This window comes from Hemibagrus wyckioides, linkage group LG12 (assembly GCF_019097595.1).
Source record: "Hemibagrus wyckioides isolate EC202008001 linkage group LG12, SWU_Hwy_1.0, whole genome shotgun sequence".
In the NCBI taxonomy this organism is placed as follows: domain Eukaryota; kingdom Metazoa; phylum Chordata; class Actinopteri; order Siluriformes; family Bagridae; genus Hemibagrus; species Hemibagrus wyckioides.
This window is the reverse complement of record NC_080721.1, coordinates 14,302,581-14,321,435: the sequence shown is the minus strand read 5'-3', so window position 1 is coordinate 14,321,435 and position 18,855 is coordinate 14,302,581. Positions and strand designations below refer to the sequence as shown.

At 38.8% G+C, this 18,855-nt stretch overlaps 2 protein-coding genes across 3 annotated transcripts in view; one reads left to right on the top strand and one right to left on the bottom strand.

Moving 5' to 3' along the window:
* Positions 1-369: 369 nt before the first annotated feature.
* LOC131362780 (ectonucleotide pyrophosphatase/phosphodiesterase family member 7-like) lies at positions 370-8,268 on the bottom strand. The gene is made up of 7 exons (XM_058405051.1): positions 8,150-8,268; positions 6,378-6,505; positions 5,342-5,487; positions 1,841-2,473; positions 1,388-1,622; positions 950-1,073; positions 370-424 (listed from the first exon to the last, which is right to left on the bottom strand). Exons 1-7 carry the CDS (start codon positions 8,266-8,268, stop codon positions 370-372), a joined length of 1,440 nt encoding a protein of 479 aa, XP_058261034.1.
* Positions 8,269-12,393: 4,125 nt separating this feature from the next.
* Positions 12,394-18,855, top strand: part of LOC131362771 (uncharacterized) — a 28,477-nt gene continuing 22,015 nt past the window's right edge. The window contains exons 1-5 of one of the 2 annotated variants that reach the window (XM_058405036.1): positions 12,394-12,778; positions 14,268-14,664; positions 14,819-16,454; positions 16,552-16,821; positions 18,230-18,502. In XM_058405036.1, the coding sequence (XP_058261019.1) occupies positions 14,310-14,664; positions 14,819-16,454; positions 16,552-16,821; positions 18,230-18,502 (2,534 nt within the window). In that variant the 5' untranslated portion in view covers positions 12,394-12,778; positions 14,268-14,309. Of the gene's footprint in view, positions 14,665-14,818; positions 16,455-16,551; positions 16,822-18,229; positions 18,503-18,855 lie in introns of both variants that reach the window. The other variant, XM_058405037.1, reaches the window with a different exon arrangement.

Here is an 18,855-nt window from a genome sequence, read left to right as displayed (position 1 = left end):
ATTATTATTTTACACATTCCCCAAAGATTCAAATGGATCCCTTAATAACAAAAAAAAACATACAAAACATGGAAATTCTTCAGAAATCTAAAAACTATTCACATTAATATTTATATAGAAACTCTATAAGCATCCATATTTAGCATGTGTATGAACATTTTTAAAACATCTTGGTAAGTAATGGAACTTTGAAAATTACATATTTAAATAAACAATTATTTTTAAACTTTATATTATTAAAATAGTATACACAAGAAATCTCTATAAAATATACTTTTATTGAATTTTTCATACATAGTTTGAAATTTCCTAATTTTCTGCCCAATGGCTTGGGCAAAAAAAAAAAAAAGGTACAGACACAACAACAGTCTAAAATGATGTTTGCTTTTTGTCATCATCTTCAGCATTTTCAAAACTACCGGATCTAAAAAAGAAAAACAACAACAACAACAAATTTTAATGACAAAAACATGCTCACTTAAATCACCTTAATTACTGGTTTAAGTACATTAGCTCTTTTTACCAGATGCCAAAAATGTAATTTCCACCTGTATTGTTGTGCCAGTGTTGACCACTGAATGTCTTTGTCATGGCAGGCAGTGGAGGTCAATAGCTCATATGAAAGTGGACATTCAGAACTTTAAGAATTTGTAGTTTTTCATAAGTATTTATAAGCTACTTGTTTATAAGCAGCTAAGATTTGAAGGCGTTTAAACCATTTGATTGAATTGACTGATTAAAAATGGAAAATAGGTTGAATGTACTGGTAAAAAGGGTTAATTACTGAAACCTAATGATTCAATAAAACGTTAATAAAATATTGTGTTCAAATGATTTCTATTTATTTAATCAATGTATTTAACTAGTAATACTGCATTAAAAAATCATTTAAATTGCTTTATTTAATTTATTATTCAAAACTTCTGAGCATATTTTATTATCCCCATGCCTCTGTTTGTTCTTCCGTCGCTTAAGGACACTGTGGGTCACCATGGCAACAAACACAATCAGCAGCAAACCCGCCATAGCCCCGAGGCCAATGAACACTCCGGATACAACAGATGAGTTTTTTTCTGTAGTACATGCACAGAGAATTAGGAAAAAGTGTTAAAGAGTGGTGAAAAGTGTAATTTGTAATTGGTGAAGCTGCCTAAAATAGTAAAAGCATAAATTGACCAAACGTTGATAGAAGTGTAAACTAAATAAGCAAAATCAGAATTTCATTTTAAATTAAATCTAGGACATCATTGAAGATTATTATGATTATATTAATTCCAAATATTAATAAGTTAATGGGGATGGATTTTTACTCCAGCATTAAAAAAAACACAATAATTGACTATATGTAAGTGAAATCATCACATTAGGATTTAGCTAATTAGCTAACCTTGTGCTTGTTCAGAGGAGACCAACATGGCACGCGTGGCATTCAGGTGTCCGTCATTGGGTTCAGGTATGATGCCCAGCAGGTGGCACATCAGAGAGTATATGTGTACTGTCTCAAATGGCTCCACCATAAAATTCTTCCGAAAGGCAGGCCCCACTGCACGGAAGAATGGCTTCATGTCCAAATAGTCATTGTCAAAGCCATGTTCTCCTTTGTTGAACTGCACTGGGAAGTACTGCAAGTAAAGTTTCACATGAGCATCCTTTTTGAGGCATTTGTCATGGCACATCCTATCAAATAAAACTTTAAATCAGTGATTTATAGCTGCAATCTTGTCAAAGTGTCAGTGTGATAAAAAAAATCGGAATCCAATCAGAATACAGAATTCAGTAGCACTAAAATATCAGTGGTATTCAGTTCATTTTTAACTGGTTAAATAGACAAGTTACTCACCCCATTAATGACATATCCCAAGTCAGCCCATAGGATGATGGGCAATATGCGATTATTTTGGGCAAAGTGCAGTCTGTGGGGCATTTCCTCTTTCTTGTAGACATGGAGGTGAGGATGAGCACCCTTCAGGGCATTGTATACTTTCTCTAGCCTTCCATTTTTAGGGAGGAGCAAACCAGATGGCCCATAGTCCACTAGATGGAAGTCTAGATCTTGGAAAGAGAATCCTGGGATCTTAGAGAGTACAATCTCATTCACTGCACCATTACGTAACACTGTGGTCATGCCATGGTCTGCAGTGATGATGATATTAAGGCACTGGGTGAGGCCGTTACGCTCAACTGAAGCTCTTAGGTAGCCCACCGTTCGGTCCACCTGTCTCACCATGTCCTTGACCTGCTCAGATTCTGGACCATATTTGTGGCCTGTGCTGTCTGGCTCTCCAAAATACAAGGACACAAAGTCCAGATCTTTTTCTCCAAACCAGTCTCTCATGACCTTGTCGATGTTCTGGCGCCATGCTGTCTCATTGCTATAGTTATAGAACCGAGGCTCCACTTCAGACACTACTGCTTTTTCACCATCATAGGTGGAAGCCGTGCCAGGGAAGTGAAGTGAACCAGCCTGGAGACCCTAAATTTAGGGAGATAAATAGGAAGCATTTTATATCATATCAGGATGCAGAACCAAATGTAAATATAATATAAATATAATCATAGGCACAGAATTGTCTAGTAATATTAAAAGATGGGATCTCTGTGAAAATCTTGCTGCATTGTGGTGCAGTGGGTTGCATCCTCAAAAATTCAGTATCATTGTTTCAATCCTGGGTTTAAGTCTTTGTTCCACTGTACCATAATATGGTACTAGGATACAAACTTCATTCATTCATTCATTCATTCATTGTCTCCCGCTTATCCATAGCCGGGTCGCGGGGGCAGCAGTCTAAGCAGGGATGCCCAGACTTCCTTCTCCTAGCCACTTCCTCCAGCTCTTCCGGGGGAATTCCAAGGCGTTCCCAGGTCAGCCGAGAGACATAGTCCCTCCAGCATGTCCTGGGTCTTCCCCGGGGTCTCTTCCCAGTTGGGCATGCCCGGAACACCTCCCCTGGGAGACGTCCAGGAGGCATCCGAAACAGATGCCCAAGCCACCTCAACTGGCCCCTTTCGATGTGGAGGAGCAGCGGCTCTACTCCGAGCTCCTCCCGGGTGACAGCGCTCCTTACCCTATCTCTAAGGGAACGCCCCGCCACCTTACGAAGAAAACTCATTTCGGCCGCCTGTATCCGGGATCTTGTCCTTTCGGTCGTGACCCAAAGCTCATGACCATAAGTAAGAGTAGGAATGTAGATTGACTGGTAAATCGAGAGCTTCGCCTTTCGGCTCAGCTCCTTTTTCACCACAACAGACCAGTACATGGACTGCATTGCTGCTGCCGCTGCACCAATCCGTCTGTCAATCTCATGCTCCATCCTTCCCTCACTTGTAAACAAAACCCCGAGATACTTAAACTCCTCCACTTGAGGAAGGAACACCCCTCCAACCTGGAGGGGACAAACCACCTTTTTCCGGTCGAGAACCATGGCCATGGATTTGGAGGTTGCACGCTGTAAGTCCTGGCTCGAAGGAGCCAACAGGACATCATCATCTGCAAAAAGCAGAGATGAAATCCTATGGTCCCCAAACCGGACTCCCTCCACCACCTGGCTGCGCCTAGAAATTCTGTCCATAAAAGTAATGAACAGAACCGGTGACAAAGGACAGCCCTGCCAGAGTACAACATGCACTAACCCTAAGCACCCTGTGAAGGGTATAGAGCTTCTAATAGAATAGAATTCTAATAGAATTTCCCTGGGAGGCTGAGGAGTTTGATCCCCCTATAGTTGGAACACACCCTCCGATCCCCCTTCTTAAAAAGAGGGACCACCACCCCGGTCGCCCAGTCCAGAGGCACTGTCCCTGACTGCCACGCTATGTTGCAGAGACGTGTCAGCCAAGACAGCCCCACAACATCCAGAGACTTAAGGTACTCAGGGCGAATCTCATCCACTCCCAGCGCCTTGCCACCAAGGAGCTGCTGGACTACCTCAGTGACTTCAGCTTGGGTAATGGATGAATCTACCTTGGCCTTGGCCTGCCGGTACTCATCAGCTGCCTCCAGAGTCCCACGAGCCAACCAGGCTCGATAGGACTCTTTCTTCAGCTTGACAGCATCCCTTACTTCCAGTGTCCACCACTGGGTTCGGGGATTGCCGCCACGACAGGCACCAGAGACTTTACGGCCACAGCTCCTGGTAGCTGCGTCAACAATGGAGGAGGAGAACATGGTCCACTCAGACTCAATGTCCCCAACCTCCCTCAGAATCTTGTCGAAACTCTCCCGGAGGTGGGAGTTGAAGACCTCCCTAACAGAGGGTTCAACCAGACCCCCACAATATGTTTGGGTCTGCCAAGTCTGTCCGGCATCCTCCTCTGCAAGCGGATCCAACTCACCACCAGGTGGTGTTCAGTTGGCAGCTCAGCCCCTCTCTTCACCCTAGTGTCCAAGACATATGGCCGAAGGTCAGATGACACAACCACAAACTTGATCATCGACCTCCGGCCTAAGGTGTCCTGGTACCACGTGTACTGATGGGCACCCTTATGCTTGAACATGGTGTTCGTTATGGACAGACTGTGACTAGCACAGAAGTCCAATAACAGAACACCACTTGAGTTCAGATCAGGGGGGCCGTTCCTCCCAATCACGCCCCTCCAGGTAACACTGTCATTACCCACATGGGCGTTGAAGTCCCCCAGTATAACTATGGAGTCCCCAGTCAGGGCACCTTCCAGCACCCCTCATAGGGTCTCCAAGAAGGTTGGGTACTCCACACTGCTGTTCGGCCCGTAAGCCGAAACAACAGTGAGGCCCCTATCCCCCACCCGAAAACACATTGCACCAGCCCCTTATGCTCCTCCCTGCGGGTGGTGGGCCTACGGGAAAATGGGCCTACGTCGCTCTTTTGGGCTATGCCCGGCCGAGTCCCATAGACAAAGACTCGGCCACCAGGCGCTCGCCTGCATGCCCCAGCCCCAGGCCTGGCTCCAGGTTGGGGCCCCGGTAACGCCAATCCGCGCGACGTAACGGTCCTTGCTTTCAACAAACTTATAAATAAATAATTTATTTTATTTTTCCACCTTATTTGTCCACTAGAAATCCAGGCACTGTGACACATTATCCCGAGCCAAACAATAATTATAATGTGTCAAATCCTAAAGGGTAATGATGCCTGTTATCGCAAGACATAATCTGTTGTGTGCCATGTTACCATTCTCCGAACAGATAACAGATAAGATATTTTTTATCTTTGCAGTACAATGGATACCAATTCAAAATTTAATTTGTATGACAGTCCACCAAAGGTCCAATGGACCATCCGAGATTCAGCTTCAGGACTAACAAAAGTTGAAGATGTAAAACAACATTGTGTAACAAGATCCAGGTTTGTTGTTTTTGAACCTGTCTTTGAGCAGTGATCCAGATGGGCAGGCTGCCATTATCCCACCACTCGTTCACAAACTGTGTTTGGTAGTATGGCTTCTTCTCTGACGTGCTGGTGTTGAACCACATGTTGTGTATCACTCCGTGATTTTCAATATATCTTCCTGCAGAATATATAACAATGCCAGCTTTGATTAGAAGTCTGATTACTTGACACTTTACACTGTAATGATGATACAGTAAAATAATTAACAATCTGGTGGTGGTGTAAGGAAGCAGAGTTACTGTTACTGCCATGAAGATGATTATTTTCTGATAATCCCTAAGTGTTTTTTGTTCTTTTATAACACAAAATTGACAACCATTTTACAGTTTATTTTATTGGTTAAAAAAAGACTTATAGAGTCTCTCATACAAATGTCTATGATTGAGCTGTTACTATAGAAACAGCAATGAGGATGAGCATATTAATATAAACCTGTGAAACCAGCTACAACTCTAGCCTGTTTATTAGTGGGTGATATTTAGGTGGTTGATTATTCTCAGCAATGCAATTAAATTTTATTTATATGTTTCTGTTAACAATAGACATTGTCACAGCCTTGCAGAAAACTTCACAGAAATCCAGTTGTAGATTAAGATCCCTACTAAATGAGCCAAAGGCAACAGGGGTAAGCAAAGTTAACCTTTTGGGTGACACCTGATGGTGGGATTATAAATCAATGTAGAGTTGAAAAACACTTCAAAATCTGAGTGTGTTCAGAGAATGGCCAGTAGGAGCAAATTGTGAATAAAAGTCATAGAATGAGAAATGGGACTGTCTTTATGATTACAGCAGCAGCTTTATGATAAAAATGCAAAGTTTGTTAGGTGATGCCTGATAAATTGGCCACATAGTATATAGTTCATAAGATAAATGTATCCTGATAAGATGAAAGCACGTTTATTGCTAAGAGAGGTTGCATGAGTATAAGTAATCAGGAGGTCAAGTGAAGGACACACACAGTGATAAGTGCATTTTAATGAGATTATTGATGGATGTGTGTGTTGTTACCTGTAAGTATTGTGAAGTGAGTAGGACTGGTCATGGTAACGAAGGCTGGTGTCACATAAGGGGCTTTCACCCCATCTATAGCCATTTGGTCCAGGTTAGGTGTGTCCACTCTCCTGTCATAATCCCACCTGAAATGTTAGCAGTTTTTAACAGAGCAGCAGCAGTAGAAGCAGTATCTATCTATCTATCTATCTATCTATCTATCTATCTATCTATCTATCTATCTATCTATCTATCTATCTATCTATCTATCTATCTATCTATCTATCTATCTATCTATCTATCTATCTATCTATGTGTATCTTGACACCTTTCTATCAGAGCCAGTATTCACTTTTTCTGTCTGTAGGATTCACTGCTTGTCTGTAGGATTGGACCAGATGGTCTAGCCATAGCTCTCCATCCACATTAGTAAGCTTTTGTTGCCCATCACCCTGTTACCATTTTACTGGCTAGCATTTCCTGGGCCACATTTGCCAGCTACTAACCACTGCATACTGGGAACCTAACATGACCTACTGTTTTTGGATATGCTCAGACCACAATTAGGCCCTTGTCAAAGTCACTCAGATCCTCAAGCTTGTGCCATTTTTCCTGCTTCCAACACATCAGCATTTATAACTGACTGTTTACTGACTGATATATATCTCACTCCTTGAGAAGTAGTTAATGTTTTAATGTTATGGCTGATATGGCATGCATAAACAAAGATTTCACTTGAAAAACTGAATTTGAATGCAGAATAAAAGATTGTGTGTTATGTTTATAGGAGTTATAAAACCTTTCACATCAGTGTCATCATTTTGATAAAATTATTAATCATTAAAAGAAAGTATAAAGTAAATCAAGTTTATCTATTGGAAAGTGACTGACACTTTATCAGTCTAATTGGATGTGACCCCAAGCACATAAACACACAATACACACAATAAAAAACCAAACACAATTCTGAGACCTATAGTACCTTTAGTATAGATTTTTGGAAATAATTTAAGGTACATTATTTGAACTTGAATATTTAAGTTTCACTACATACACATCCCAGGTACCCTTAATGGTACCACTCCAGTGACAAGTAATGGGACAGTTTTATATCATATATTTGTGAGACTGTGTTAGTAAATTAGTAAATTGTTATATAAATATGATAAATGTCTGCTTATTTAGTAAAATGAATACATTTTTGGTTATAAGAAATGAATGAATTGAAGGGCTATCAATGTTAACACGTTAAAGCATGCGACTAATACAAAATCCTTATCACGTTAAAATAATTTAATGCAAATAAATTACTAAAACACACAAAGGTGCGTCATTAACGTAATTTGCATCACACAGATGATACTGGGGGTCGGGAGTTTATCACTCTTAGCATCTACAATAGCGCAAGCACCAGTAACTCTGGTAGGCCGAAATTTGTCTTTTAAAAGAAAATTGGATGACACTCTGGATAAACACAAATTTGTGTGCATACACTATAATGAAGAACTGGCCTACCATCGAAGCCCATTGAGTCTAAAATATAATTTAATAGCAAAATACATCACAGGTTCTACTAGCAAACGGACAAGTAGCAAACTGAACTGACATGTTAAACAAAATAAATAGTGTATGTTTAATTTCACTATAACTGTGCAATTAATCTCAGTTAATCACATAAAAAGTGTGCGATTAATCGCGATTAAAAAATAATAATCTATTGACAGCCCTATGTTATATATATTTATAAAAGCTAACTGGCAAAACATAAATTTCAAAATATTGTGTCTCACCTGAAGCCATCAAAGGAGATCAGCAACACCTTGCTGCGACCTGAGCAGTTATTTTTGCCAAGAGGCATTGCCTGCAGAGAGCAAGCAAACACACACAGACCCACACACAAACTCCACATGACTGTTCAGTCGTCTCTTACACTGAGAACAGCAGTGTCCAGCTGAGGGATGATCTCATGAAATCCTGAGCACCTTCTCAGAGTGTCTCCTTTTGTCCGGTCTGGTAAGCCATTCTCTCTTTTTTTCATTCACACTGATGGCCAAAGTTTGCTCTTATCTTAACTGTTTATATCTACTTGATTGCAAAGCTGTTGACTCAGCAGGTTATATACAACACAGATCAGTATTACAGAAATGGAGTTACAGTTCTGATTAACTATCTGCTCTTAACTATCGAATTTAATTTCACCTCTGTGAATAATTTACAAAGATGAGCATTATTCTGTTTATAAGTATTAGCAGTAAAAGAGCTATGCAAGAAATTAAACACTGTTTTAGGAAAAGAATAAATTTCAGAGTGAATGTTCATGATTTTCCTGTAACACTATGTTTTTATGTTTTATTAATATAAACCTGTGAATTGTAGCTGTGCTATTTATCAATCTTTTATTCCAATAAGAATCGGGAATAAAGTAGGATTGTGGGATAAAAAGGAAATATAAACAATAAGGAAGCTCTCATCTGTGTTCTTTATGAACCGTTCTGCACGAAATGTCACTCACCCAGTTTCGGGTTTTTAGTTATTTCATAATGTAGCCTCATCAATCCTGATCACATTTGACATTAATCTGAAGATGAGGCCGAGATTTACATAAAATCAGTGGTGGGCGGTACATTTCACACCTAGGCTTTCACTGGTGTCCTTCCTGAATTAATCCACCTCTATACCATCATTATGACGCCACAGCAATAGATACTAATCAACCGTTAAATAGTAAAGTAAAAAAGAAATTAGGCTACAGTATTTCACACCTCAAAAGGAACAGTCCATTTTATTACAGTCCACCTTGAAAATGCATGTGTGAGGACCTCTGCGACCAAATCGATTTCTTCTCCTCTGTCAGCCATTGCAAGTTAAAATATACATATTTTATTTAGTTTTTTGCGGTTCGCTGCCTCTGACTACTCCAATTATCCAATCAAAGGACGGGAAATCGCTGACGTAATCGTACGCCTGCTAGATGGCCCCAGTGACACAAACTCGAAATATGATTAGTTAATCTAACAATTTCATTGCCACTTATTTTAAGCTCCGGGAGCCTGCACTATTGATTCTGAAGGCCTTAAGGCAGATTTCTTTCACTCTGGCGACACATGATGTCAGCCACTGGCTGAAATATGATTGGATAAATACTCTTATAAATACATAACTCTTATAAAACTCTCATAAATATACACTACTGGAAGCAGCGCAACCGAGAGAAAAGCATGAAATGTAGAGAATAGACTATTGGGAATAATTTAATACACATTCATGGAAAAATATATTAAATATATTAAAATGCAAGTCAGTGATTCAGATCACTGCTGTTTAGGCCAGCAGAGAAGGACTTACTGGCCCTGATGGTCTGCAAGCATAAAATAATAGGAATTAAAAAGAAAATATTATTTTCCATGCTAACTTCACTCAGATGCTTATCTTTCTGCTACTTTTTGCTCATAACTTAATTTTGTCTTTATTTGTGTTCCAGTTTTCTGTGTTCTTCTTTCCAAGTTGTTAGTTTGAGATATCAAAAATCACAAGTAGAGATTTATGCAGATTAGGGGGCGGGATAAAAGTCTCCATTGGTCCATTGGTTCAGACATGACATCAGACTGATGTCATCAGACATGACATCAGAATTTTATAGCAGAATAATACTATATAATAGCGTATAAACGCTTACTTAGTGATGGTGAAATGAAGCTTTGTGAAGCACCGGGGCTTTCCCCTCAACTGTATGGTGAAATGGTTCATTACTCAAAGATTTTCAACACAGTGCACAGTAGTGACATCTTGTGTTCAAAACGTTTAATAGCTGTCGCTGGGCCCCTGAAGCAGCAGACATTTCTGATTTTTACATGCAATAAATTAACCACTTTGTGCTCTTAAATCAATAAAGGCAATAAAAATGATTATTGTTTCATGTGTCAGTGTTGATGTACCTACACACTATATGAATAAATGAATCATAGGCAAGGTTTGTGTAGGTGTATATATAATCAAAATAAATAGTGTGAATAAAAAGTTTATTGTGGTGTGGTCAGTTGAAGTGCCTGTAAACTGGGCAGGTGAAGGTGCTTGCTTGTAAACTGGGGAATCTTTTATTAAGTGTGGAAAGTCTATTTCTTTTTTTATTTATTACTTCCCTTGCATTTGAGAATATTCTCTCACATGGGACTGAGGAGTCAGGAGTGCACAAATATTCCAGAGAAAAGTGATGAAGATGTGGATAGCCTTTTGAAGAGCCCAGAAATGCAGGGGATGTTCTGTATGTGGATTGTTTGGGTCACTGAGGTACCATTGATCCTCAACTGGGGCATCTGCAGTGACATTTTTCATCCTTCTGGTTTCTACTATATGACTGTCCAGAAGATCCCACAGACTTTTACCTGAAAAAATGAAGTAATAATAATGAAAGTTTAATTGTATTCAAGTGCAATACATCCATGATCCATGCCAAATGTAGTAGAACACACACATGGAATACCACAAAATGGACCTGAGTGGGCTGTATGACTGCCTGTGACTCCTGGTGGCTCAGGTTGTGATGAGAGAAATTGAGATGATGTGGATGGGGCATTTTGGACTTCTTCAGCTCCTATAATTGAAGCACATTCTGCTGTGAGACATCTTACAGTAGTCTGTGCATTTGACTGGCTGCAGAATCCTACAGTTTTAAAATGTGTCATAATGCTCATAGTCTCAGATACAGACATCCTCTCTGTGAGAAGCCTCAGGAGGTTGTTGCAGAATTTCAAAGCCCTCTCATCATCAACCTGTGAGCTCTTTGAGCTGACTGCATGCCTCAACATTTTTATAAGAGGAATCACCTTTGACCCTGACACTCTCTTCTCCTCTGATAATTATGTAGGAGCCTCATTAAAGTGGCATCAAGACATTCATTTATTGTCCCATACTCTTCTGAATTCACAGGTGTGAGGTTTGTCTTCAGAGTAACCAAAGCAGCACCGATTGTCTCCCTCTGATCAAAGAGGCATTCTAACATGACATAAGTGCTGTTCCAATGGGCATCCACCTCTTGAAATAGCTTATGATTTGGCTTGCCCATTTGATTTTGTAACAGCAATAGCCTTTCTCTTGCTGTTGTACTGGACTTGAAATGAGCCACAATCTTGCGTGCCTTTTCTCTGATATCCTCAAGTCCTGGTGTTTGTTCCATGGCCTTTTTTACAACCAGATTTAGTGCATGTGCTATGCAGTTTGTGTGGCGGAGCTTAAGAATGCTGGCACATGCTACTGTACCATATTGGCAGCAGCATCCGTTACAAGGCATCGCACTTTGTTCGGGATGCCCCACTTCTTTATCAAAGCTGTCTTCACTTCAGATATATTCTCGGGTGTATGACGTTTTGAAAACTTTTTAACTCAGAGTAAAGCTGTGGACAGCTGATCCTTTGTATTTATAAAATGACATCTCACTCCCAGATACGCATCCATATGCAAAGACGTCCACATATCTGATGTGAGGCTTACAGCTTTAGCCGCTTTCACCTTTTTCTGCCTTCTCTTTGGCCTTCTTGTATTTATCCTCCACCATTTTCTTTAATGACTGGCGGGAGGGAATAATGGTTCGGTCTAAAATTCCAACAACCTCAACAACTGTAAATGGCTGGTAATCTTTCACAGTCATGTTGAACAAGGCCTCATCAATCATTTGTTTTCTGGTTCCTGCAATACAGTAAAATTATTTATAATATAAATGCAGTAATAAATAAAAGGCTTTAAAACATTAATGTATACAGTTTATATTCTTCCACTATTTATCTTTTATAAACACTGCAAAAGACAAACAATAAATAACTAAGAAGTCTTATACCTTGGTTGCTTGAAGCTGTTGGTTCATCTGTAATATTTTAGATGTGTTTATAACACATTAAATATATACCCAAAGGTACACATGTAAATATGTATTATTATTATTATTATTATTATTATTACCTGTGCAGGGATCCGCGCAAATTTCTGGACCAGAATGTGAAGCAGTCACGTGGTTGTGTGTGACGTTAAGCTTCGGTCGTCACAGATCACGTGGTTATGGGAAAACGAGTCCGGCTCCAGCACAGTGCTTCACTCTGAGACTTTTTGATACAAACTTCGAAAGCTCTGTGTCCATCGTCACATCACTAGTTTGATCTGCTCAGAAGTGGGCGACGTGTTGGAGACAATATCCAATAGTGGATGAATAAATGAATGTTCCGATGTTAGCGCTATCAATTAACAGGATATTCAACATCACAGTCACGCCTAGTTTCACTTTAACGGTGAATCCAGACATTCTGGGTGAACTTCCCCATCTGCAGTATTTCGGGATTTCTAGAAAGTCGACTTTTAAGATTTTAAAGTAGTTTTGTGTGAAGCAGCCGCGGGGATCTGAACCAAGCAGAACAACATCCAGCTTTCCCTCTGTAAGTCTTTTCACCCTGTCCGGGAATGGACACTTGGGAAGTGTTACAGTTTCGGGTTTGTTGATATTTCCGGGATACAGCACGTGTTTGGTCTTTTTTCTCTCCAGAGGTTTTTCCTTCTACAATATCTATAAAATCAACTTAACTTAAATACTCAATCCTCGTCGTTATCCTAGTATCCAAGTATTTGTACAAAAATATTCGGAGGTTTTTTGTTTTTTGGGAAGCTTTACTTTCGTTTTCTTGTATCTGCTGAAAATACTTAAGCCAATAAAATTTTCAGATTTAAGTTTTTGTGAAATGTAAAGCATGTTACTGAAATTACAATCTACATGCAGGAGCTGATACTTTGGGGGTACTTTATATTATGGGGTGTGTTTTGCATTTGGATGTGATGTCAGTCAAAGTCGACCACATTTTAAACCACCTTCCAATGGCTAAGAAGGAAAAATGTGTTGATTTACTTTGTATCTTAGTTGGACCTCTTTGTTTCCCCCATGGAGTAATTAATAATAATACAACTATGAGTTCTTTATTTCAAAATGATATTGTTTCTATCCATCTATATTCCAGATATTTAAAAAAAAAAACCTTGACACATATGATTTTGAGGTTAATCCAGTCGAGATTTGCATCTGTTAGTAAATTTCCACACTCTCAGGAGCTGGATATACATGTTTGAATTTACAGGATTTTTCTGAAATCAGTAAAAGCCTTTAACTGTTGTACTTTTGAATAATAAAACAGAACAGAAGGGGTTGCAGTTTGGTAAACCTGGCATTCAAAACTCACAACCTTCCGATCAGTAGTCCAATAGCTTACTGTCCCTTTAAAGGTGCTCTCAGATTTAAAGATAAAAGATTTGATAATGCAAAAGTTAACAGAACACATGACATCTTTATTCAGTCCTATGTTAAAAAAGCAGAACCAAAACATACAATTCTGAAATCTTTTAAGTGTTGACTGTTTACATGTAAAGGAAAAAGTTTATATCATGTGCATGGCTTAAGACTGAGGAAAAAAAATCCCCTTTAAATAATTTGTAAAACTGATCATATGTATTTCGTTCTGTTGTTAGAATGGGGTTAGGATGGAAGGATTGGCTAATTTTGCAAATTTTCCCTTCAAAGAAGGTAGTAAGGGGTGAAAGAGGAGGTGGGCAGAGACTTCCTAACCCTAGGTTGACGAATGTAGAAAAAACTGAGGAACTCGCCTATTTGAAAAGCAGAAATTCCCCGTCTACTTTATGGAAAAATGTCTAACTATATGAGAGGAAAGAGAGACTGAGAGGGAGAGAGACTGAATAGAGATTGTGGCATGTATATAAGCAGAATTAAGAATGTGTGACAGGCAGGGAGAGCGATGGTCTGAAAAGTGGAGTTGGGTATCATTGATGTCTAGACTTGTGGAAGTCGATTGTCATTGCATATTTAATTTTAATTCATTAGTTGTTAGTAAATATAGATTGTTATATTATTTATACGTTTAGATGGATGGAGTTTTATGAAGCTAAAGATTTGAAAGCATCAACATGGCTTCTTCAAATGGGTCTGCAAAAGAATATGTCAGAAATGCTCGTGAAAATCTGGTTGGACGTCTACAAAACCTGCCTGTTATTGTTGAAAAACTTCACCAACAGAATATTTTCAATGCCAATGAAGTTAGTATAATTGAGGCAGAACCAGAAAAGTACAACAAAACTAGGAAGATATTGGACTGGGTCTTAAACAAGGGTGAGGAGGCCTGTTATAACTTTCTCCGAATACTGGATCGTGAGAGGAACTTGGTCTTTCCAAGGTCAGATTCTTCTAGCCTGACTCCTGATTTACATACATGGATCTGCCTGTTCTCCTTTAGAGATGAGGCTGAAGATGACTATATTGAAGGTAAGAATTCCTTATATATTGTATGGACAGGAATAACCAAGAAATTTACTGTATGCATAACACAGTATCTTATTGTGGTAAAAATTTACACCTGCAATTAAAATAATGTATGTTAATCCCATAGATAATGTTTTCATCCTATCTGTAATTTTAGGACCCATATCATGTCATCGTCTGCAAAATATTTTAAGGACAACAAGAAAACAAATTCTTGGTCAACAGTGGAGTCAGAACCTTCGGTTCTATGGAGGAAATGTTCAAGAAAAGTTCACTTTTCTTCCTCTAGTTTTAGATACAGACACTAAAAAAAATACACCCCGTAACAAAATCATACTTAAGAGTAAGAAATCTACAAAGTCCCATTCAAAAAAGATGAAGGCCTACATACCAAAGGACACACAGAGACAATCCCCTGAAGATTTACTCAATAGCAGGGAGAAGAGTATCCTAATAGTAGGAAAACCTGGAATTGGGAAGACGACAGTTGTTCAGCAAATGTTGCATCACTGGGCAGAAAGAGACGACGGAAAACTTGACTTCATGTTTTACTTTGATGAAAACACACTGACAAATACCTCAACTCCAGTTAGCTTAGAAAATCTCCTGCTGAGCACATTTCTAATGTCAAATCCACAGATTAAAGAAAATGCTGAAGAAATCTTGCAGTATCTTCAAGAATATTCTGAAAGAGTCACCATTGTTTTTGATGGAATCAGAGATTTTCAGGACAACGTGATTTTGCTGGGGATCATACAACTTCTGCCTGAAGCAAAGATAGTGGCAACATGCAGGCCTGAAGTAGAGTACGAGTTCTCTGACTGGACAACATGCAAAGTCTATGTTCAAGGTTTCAGTGAAGAGTCGATTTATGATTTTTTTAGGAAAGTGTCAGATACTGATCCAGAGTTGGTAGACATTGTGATAAACAATCCTGCTCTCTTCAGTCTCTGCCACGTCCCTATGTATGCTTTTATGGTGGCAGCCTGCATTTCATACTACACTTCTGAAGAAGCACAGAAACCCTTCACAGCTAGTGAGCTGTACGTACGAATTTTCCGTCACTGTCTACAGAGACACAGAAATAAGAAACTACTGCATTTAGATGAACACATTAAAAACTGCAGAGACAAGGTCCTGTCTTTAGCAGAGAGCGCTTTCAATGCAACCAAGTCAAAAACTATCGACCTGGAGTTTGATTTTGATAAGGGAGGCATTGCTGGTGCTTTCTTGAAGACTGTCTCAGTTGTGTCACCAGCATGTGCCAAGACATTTTGTGCATTTCTTCACAACACAATGCAGGAATTTTTTTCTGCTCTCTGGCTTCTTGAAAAATCAGAAATACTTGATGATGTACTCCTTCTGTGTCAGAATGAAAACAGTGAACACATGAAATATATAATTCCTTTCCTCTGTGGACTTCAATCACAAACCAACATTGATCATCTGAAGTGTCTCTTTCCACTGAACAAAGTGAAGGAAAATAGTGATGGGTTCATTGAGAAGGTCTTAAACACTTTCATTGGTGAAAAACCAGAGGATGAATACGTTGACATTGCCTTCATATGTCAGTGTCTGTATGAATTTCAGTCACCTGAAACCTGCTGCTCATTTCTAGAGAGAATAAACTATCATCTAGATTTGAGTGAGGAACATCTTGACCCTTACACATGCTGTGCTGTGTCCTATGTAATCAACCACTCCAGAAACACACAGGTTCATCTTGATTTGGAGAACAGTGCTGTGTCCCTCTCAGGCCTGAAGATGATTCTCAAACATAAACAATATCTAAGGTATTAATAATTAGACATATATAATGTACAATATGCAACTGTATATTACATTAAAATGAAATGGAATTTACCTACAGCTAATGTTTTTGTTTCTCAGGGAGTTACCAACAACACTCTGTCAGGTGTGGACAATTTCCTTGAAACATGAGCGGTTGGATGATTTGATACAGCTCCTGCAGGTACTGGGAAATGAGATTCACCTTCTGATGAGCAGTAAGACAGATGTGCTTGAGCAAGCTGGAAAAATTATAACCCAATGTTCAGAACAAATAAATCTCTATCTACACTGTGATAAAGATCCACACCAGCTCACACATGTTCTGTGCGACACAGTGCTCTCTTGGCTCCCACACATCAGCTCTCTCCAGTAAGTAACTCCTGCAACAGATATCTACAAACCCTAAAATGTGTGTATATATATACTTAAATCTTCTCAATGCAGCATTGACATCCTACCCTCAGGCTGGAGGATAAGCAAGATGTTCATCAGCAGGGGGTTTAACAGATGTTTTAACCAAGTTCAGAGTGTAGGTCAGTTACTATGAAAACTATGAACTATTGTTGGCTGATTATTAAGCAAAGCCATTTACAATACCTATAAAAAGTTAACACATCCCTGTTAAAATGGTAGGTATTTGTGAAGGAAAAAAATTAACCCAAAATAACTGACATCAAAATGTCCCAAAGGAAAAGACAAAAATGCATCAAGAAGTCTCCCAAGAGACCTACAGCAACATGAACACAGGAGTTTTTAATAAGTACTGGTCATTCCCTGCATGTGACATCTCTTAGTGGGCAAAGTTTTTGGCTCAAGGGCCACACTGGGTTTTAAAATTTGACAGACAGGCTGGGCCAGTAGCAGATGGGAGGATGAACCAATATAAATCACATGTGAAACCTGTTACCTAAAACGGAAAGAAAACTCAGTTTCAGTGGGAGTAGTGTTGAGATGTAGAGATGATAGACTCAGCTTTTTTAATGAGGCTCGGTAGTGTTTTGAGTGCAGCATCTAGTGGAATCAACTGAAACTCAGGGCATTGCAGGAAAAAGACAAAATGAATGCGGTCATTAGGACAATTTAGTGAATACTCTATGGGCCAGATTAAACCGTCCCACGGGCTGTATGTGGCTCACAGGTCATTGTTTGCCCACCACTGATCTAAGATATGGGGTAGGTTGGCTAGACGGAAGCCTTTTCTCATTAAAAATCACTATAAATACATACAAGTTAAACATTTTCAGTAGGCTCAGTAAAATTCCATTACAAATTCATTAGCTGACTTGAAAAGTGCTGTACATATGAGATAAGATCTTAATCTCAAGCAGTTATCACGTTTTTTGCTTGTTAAAGATAAAGGAGTGTGTATAATTTAAGAGTCGAAATGCAAGACGTGGCCTGACTACATTTTACACAAAGCAATTAAAATTGTGGTATTAATCTTACACTTTCTAATATTTTGGAATCTTAACTGAGGAATAATAATAGCTCATCGGTTGTGTCCTTTTAATGTCAAGATGGTCTTTTGGTGCTATGCATCACCTGCCCTTGACGTGCCTGATAGGAGGGAAGAAGGAGAAAGGAAAGAGAAAAGAAAAATCACATAATTTTACTATTTCAAATAAAATATTAACATTTTTTCAGATGTAAATGTCCACCAGTATAAATGTCTCAGTGTAAATTGGACACAGTGTAAATGTCCACCACAGTGGTCAGTGCCAAAAAATGTTGCAGCTTGCTATTATTTATTAAAATATGCTGTTCACTTTTCTTCCAGGTTTACATTTAAACAAAGAGAATCTTTGGAAGAGTATCAACAGATTTTAAGGTCATATAAACTGGATTTATGTCTACAAGCATTTCTGAAGCAAAGAGAAGACGACATCTGGAAAACAGTAAAGAAAATAATGGCAGATGAATATGAAGAACGGAGTGATTTCCTGCTGGACCTGTTCTCACATGTGAAGAAGTATGAAAGTAAAACAGACAGGAGTATCCTTCCAGCACTGCTGTCAGTTTACCGGTCACTTCCTGCAGTCTGGTTTTATGTGTAAGTTGTTAAAATTTGTTCATACTTGTTTTAGTGCTCTGTGCTCCACAGCTGATAAAAACTCTGGTTTTGTTCCATAATTAAATAATCCTGCATATAAATGTCAAGACTTTTAGAAGACATCTGATTCTGAAAATGAACAAAATTATTTTGAAATTAGTTTTGTCTGTATAAAACTAAATAAATCCATATTTGTGAGGTTTAAAAATTTACTATTGGTTCATAACTTAAAACTAAATATATGAATACATTTTTTTATTATAAATGTCCTCAATTAAATTCCATACATTATTAAATTGTTTGTTGTAATTTTTATAATTTGATCTTTATCTGCGGTTTCTGGACACATTGTA

What these genes read in the sequence shown, in the direction of transcription:
- LOC131362780 (XM_058405051.1), bottom strand. Translation starts at nt 8,268, where the DNA reads ATGTGGAGTTTGTGTGTGGGTCTGTGTGTGTTTGCTTGCTCTCTGCAG. An exon ending in ATCTCCTTTGATGGCTTCAG is followed by an intron (nt 6,506 to 8,149) that starts GTGAGACACAAT and finishes CTAACATTTCAG; the next exon opens with GTGGGATTATGACAGGAGAG. An exon ending in GGATCACTGCTCAAAGACAG is followed by an intron (nt 2,474 to 5,341) that starts GTTCAAAAACAA and finishes CCCTAAATTTAG; the next exon opens with GGTCTCCAGGCTGGTTCACT.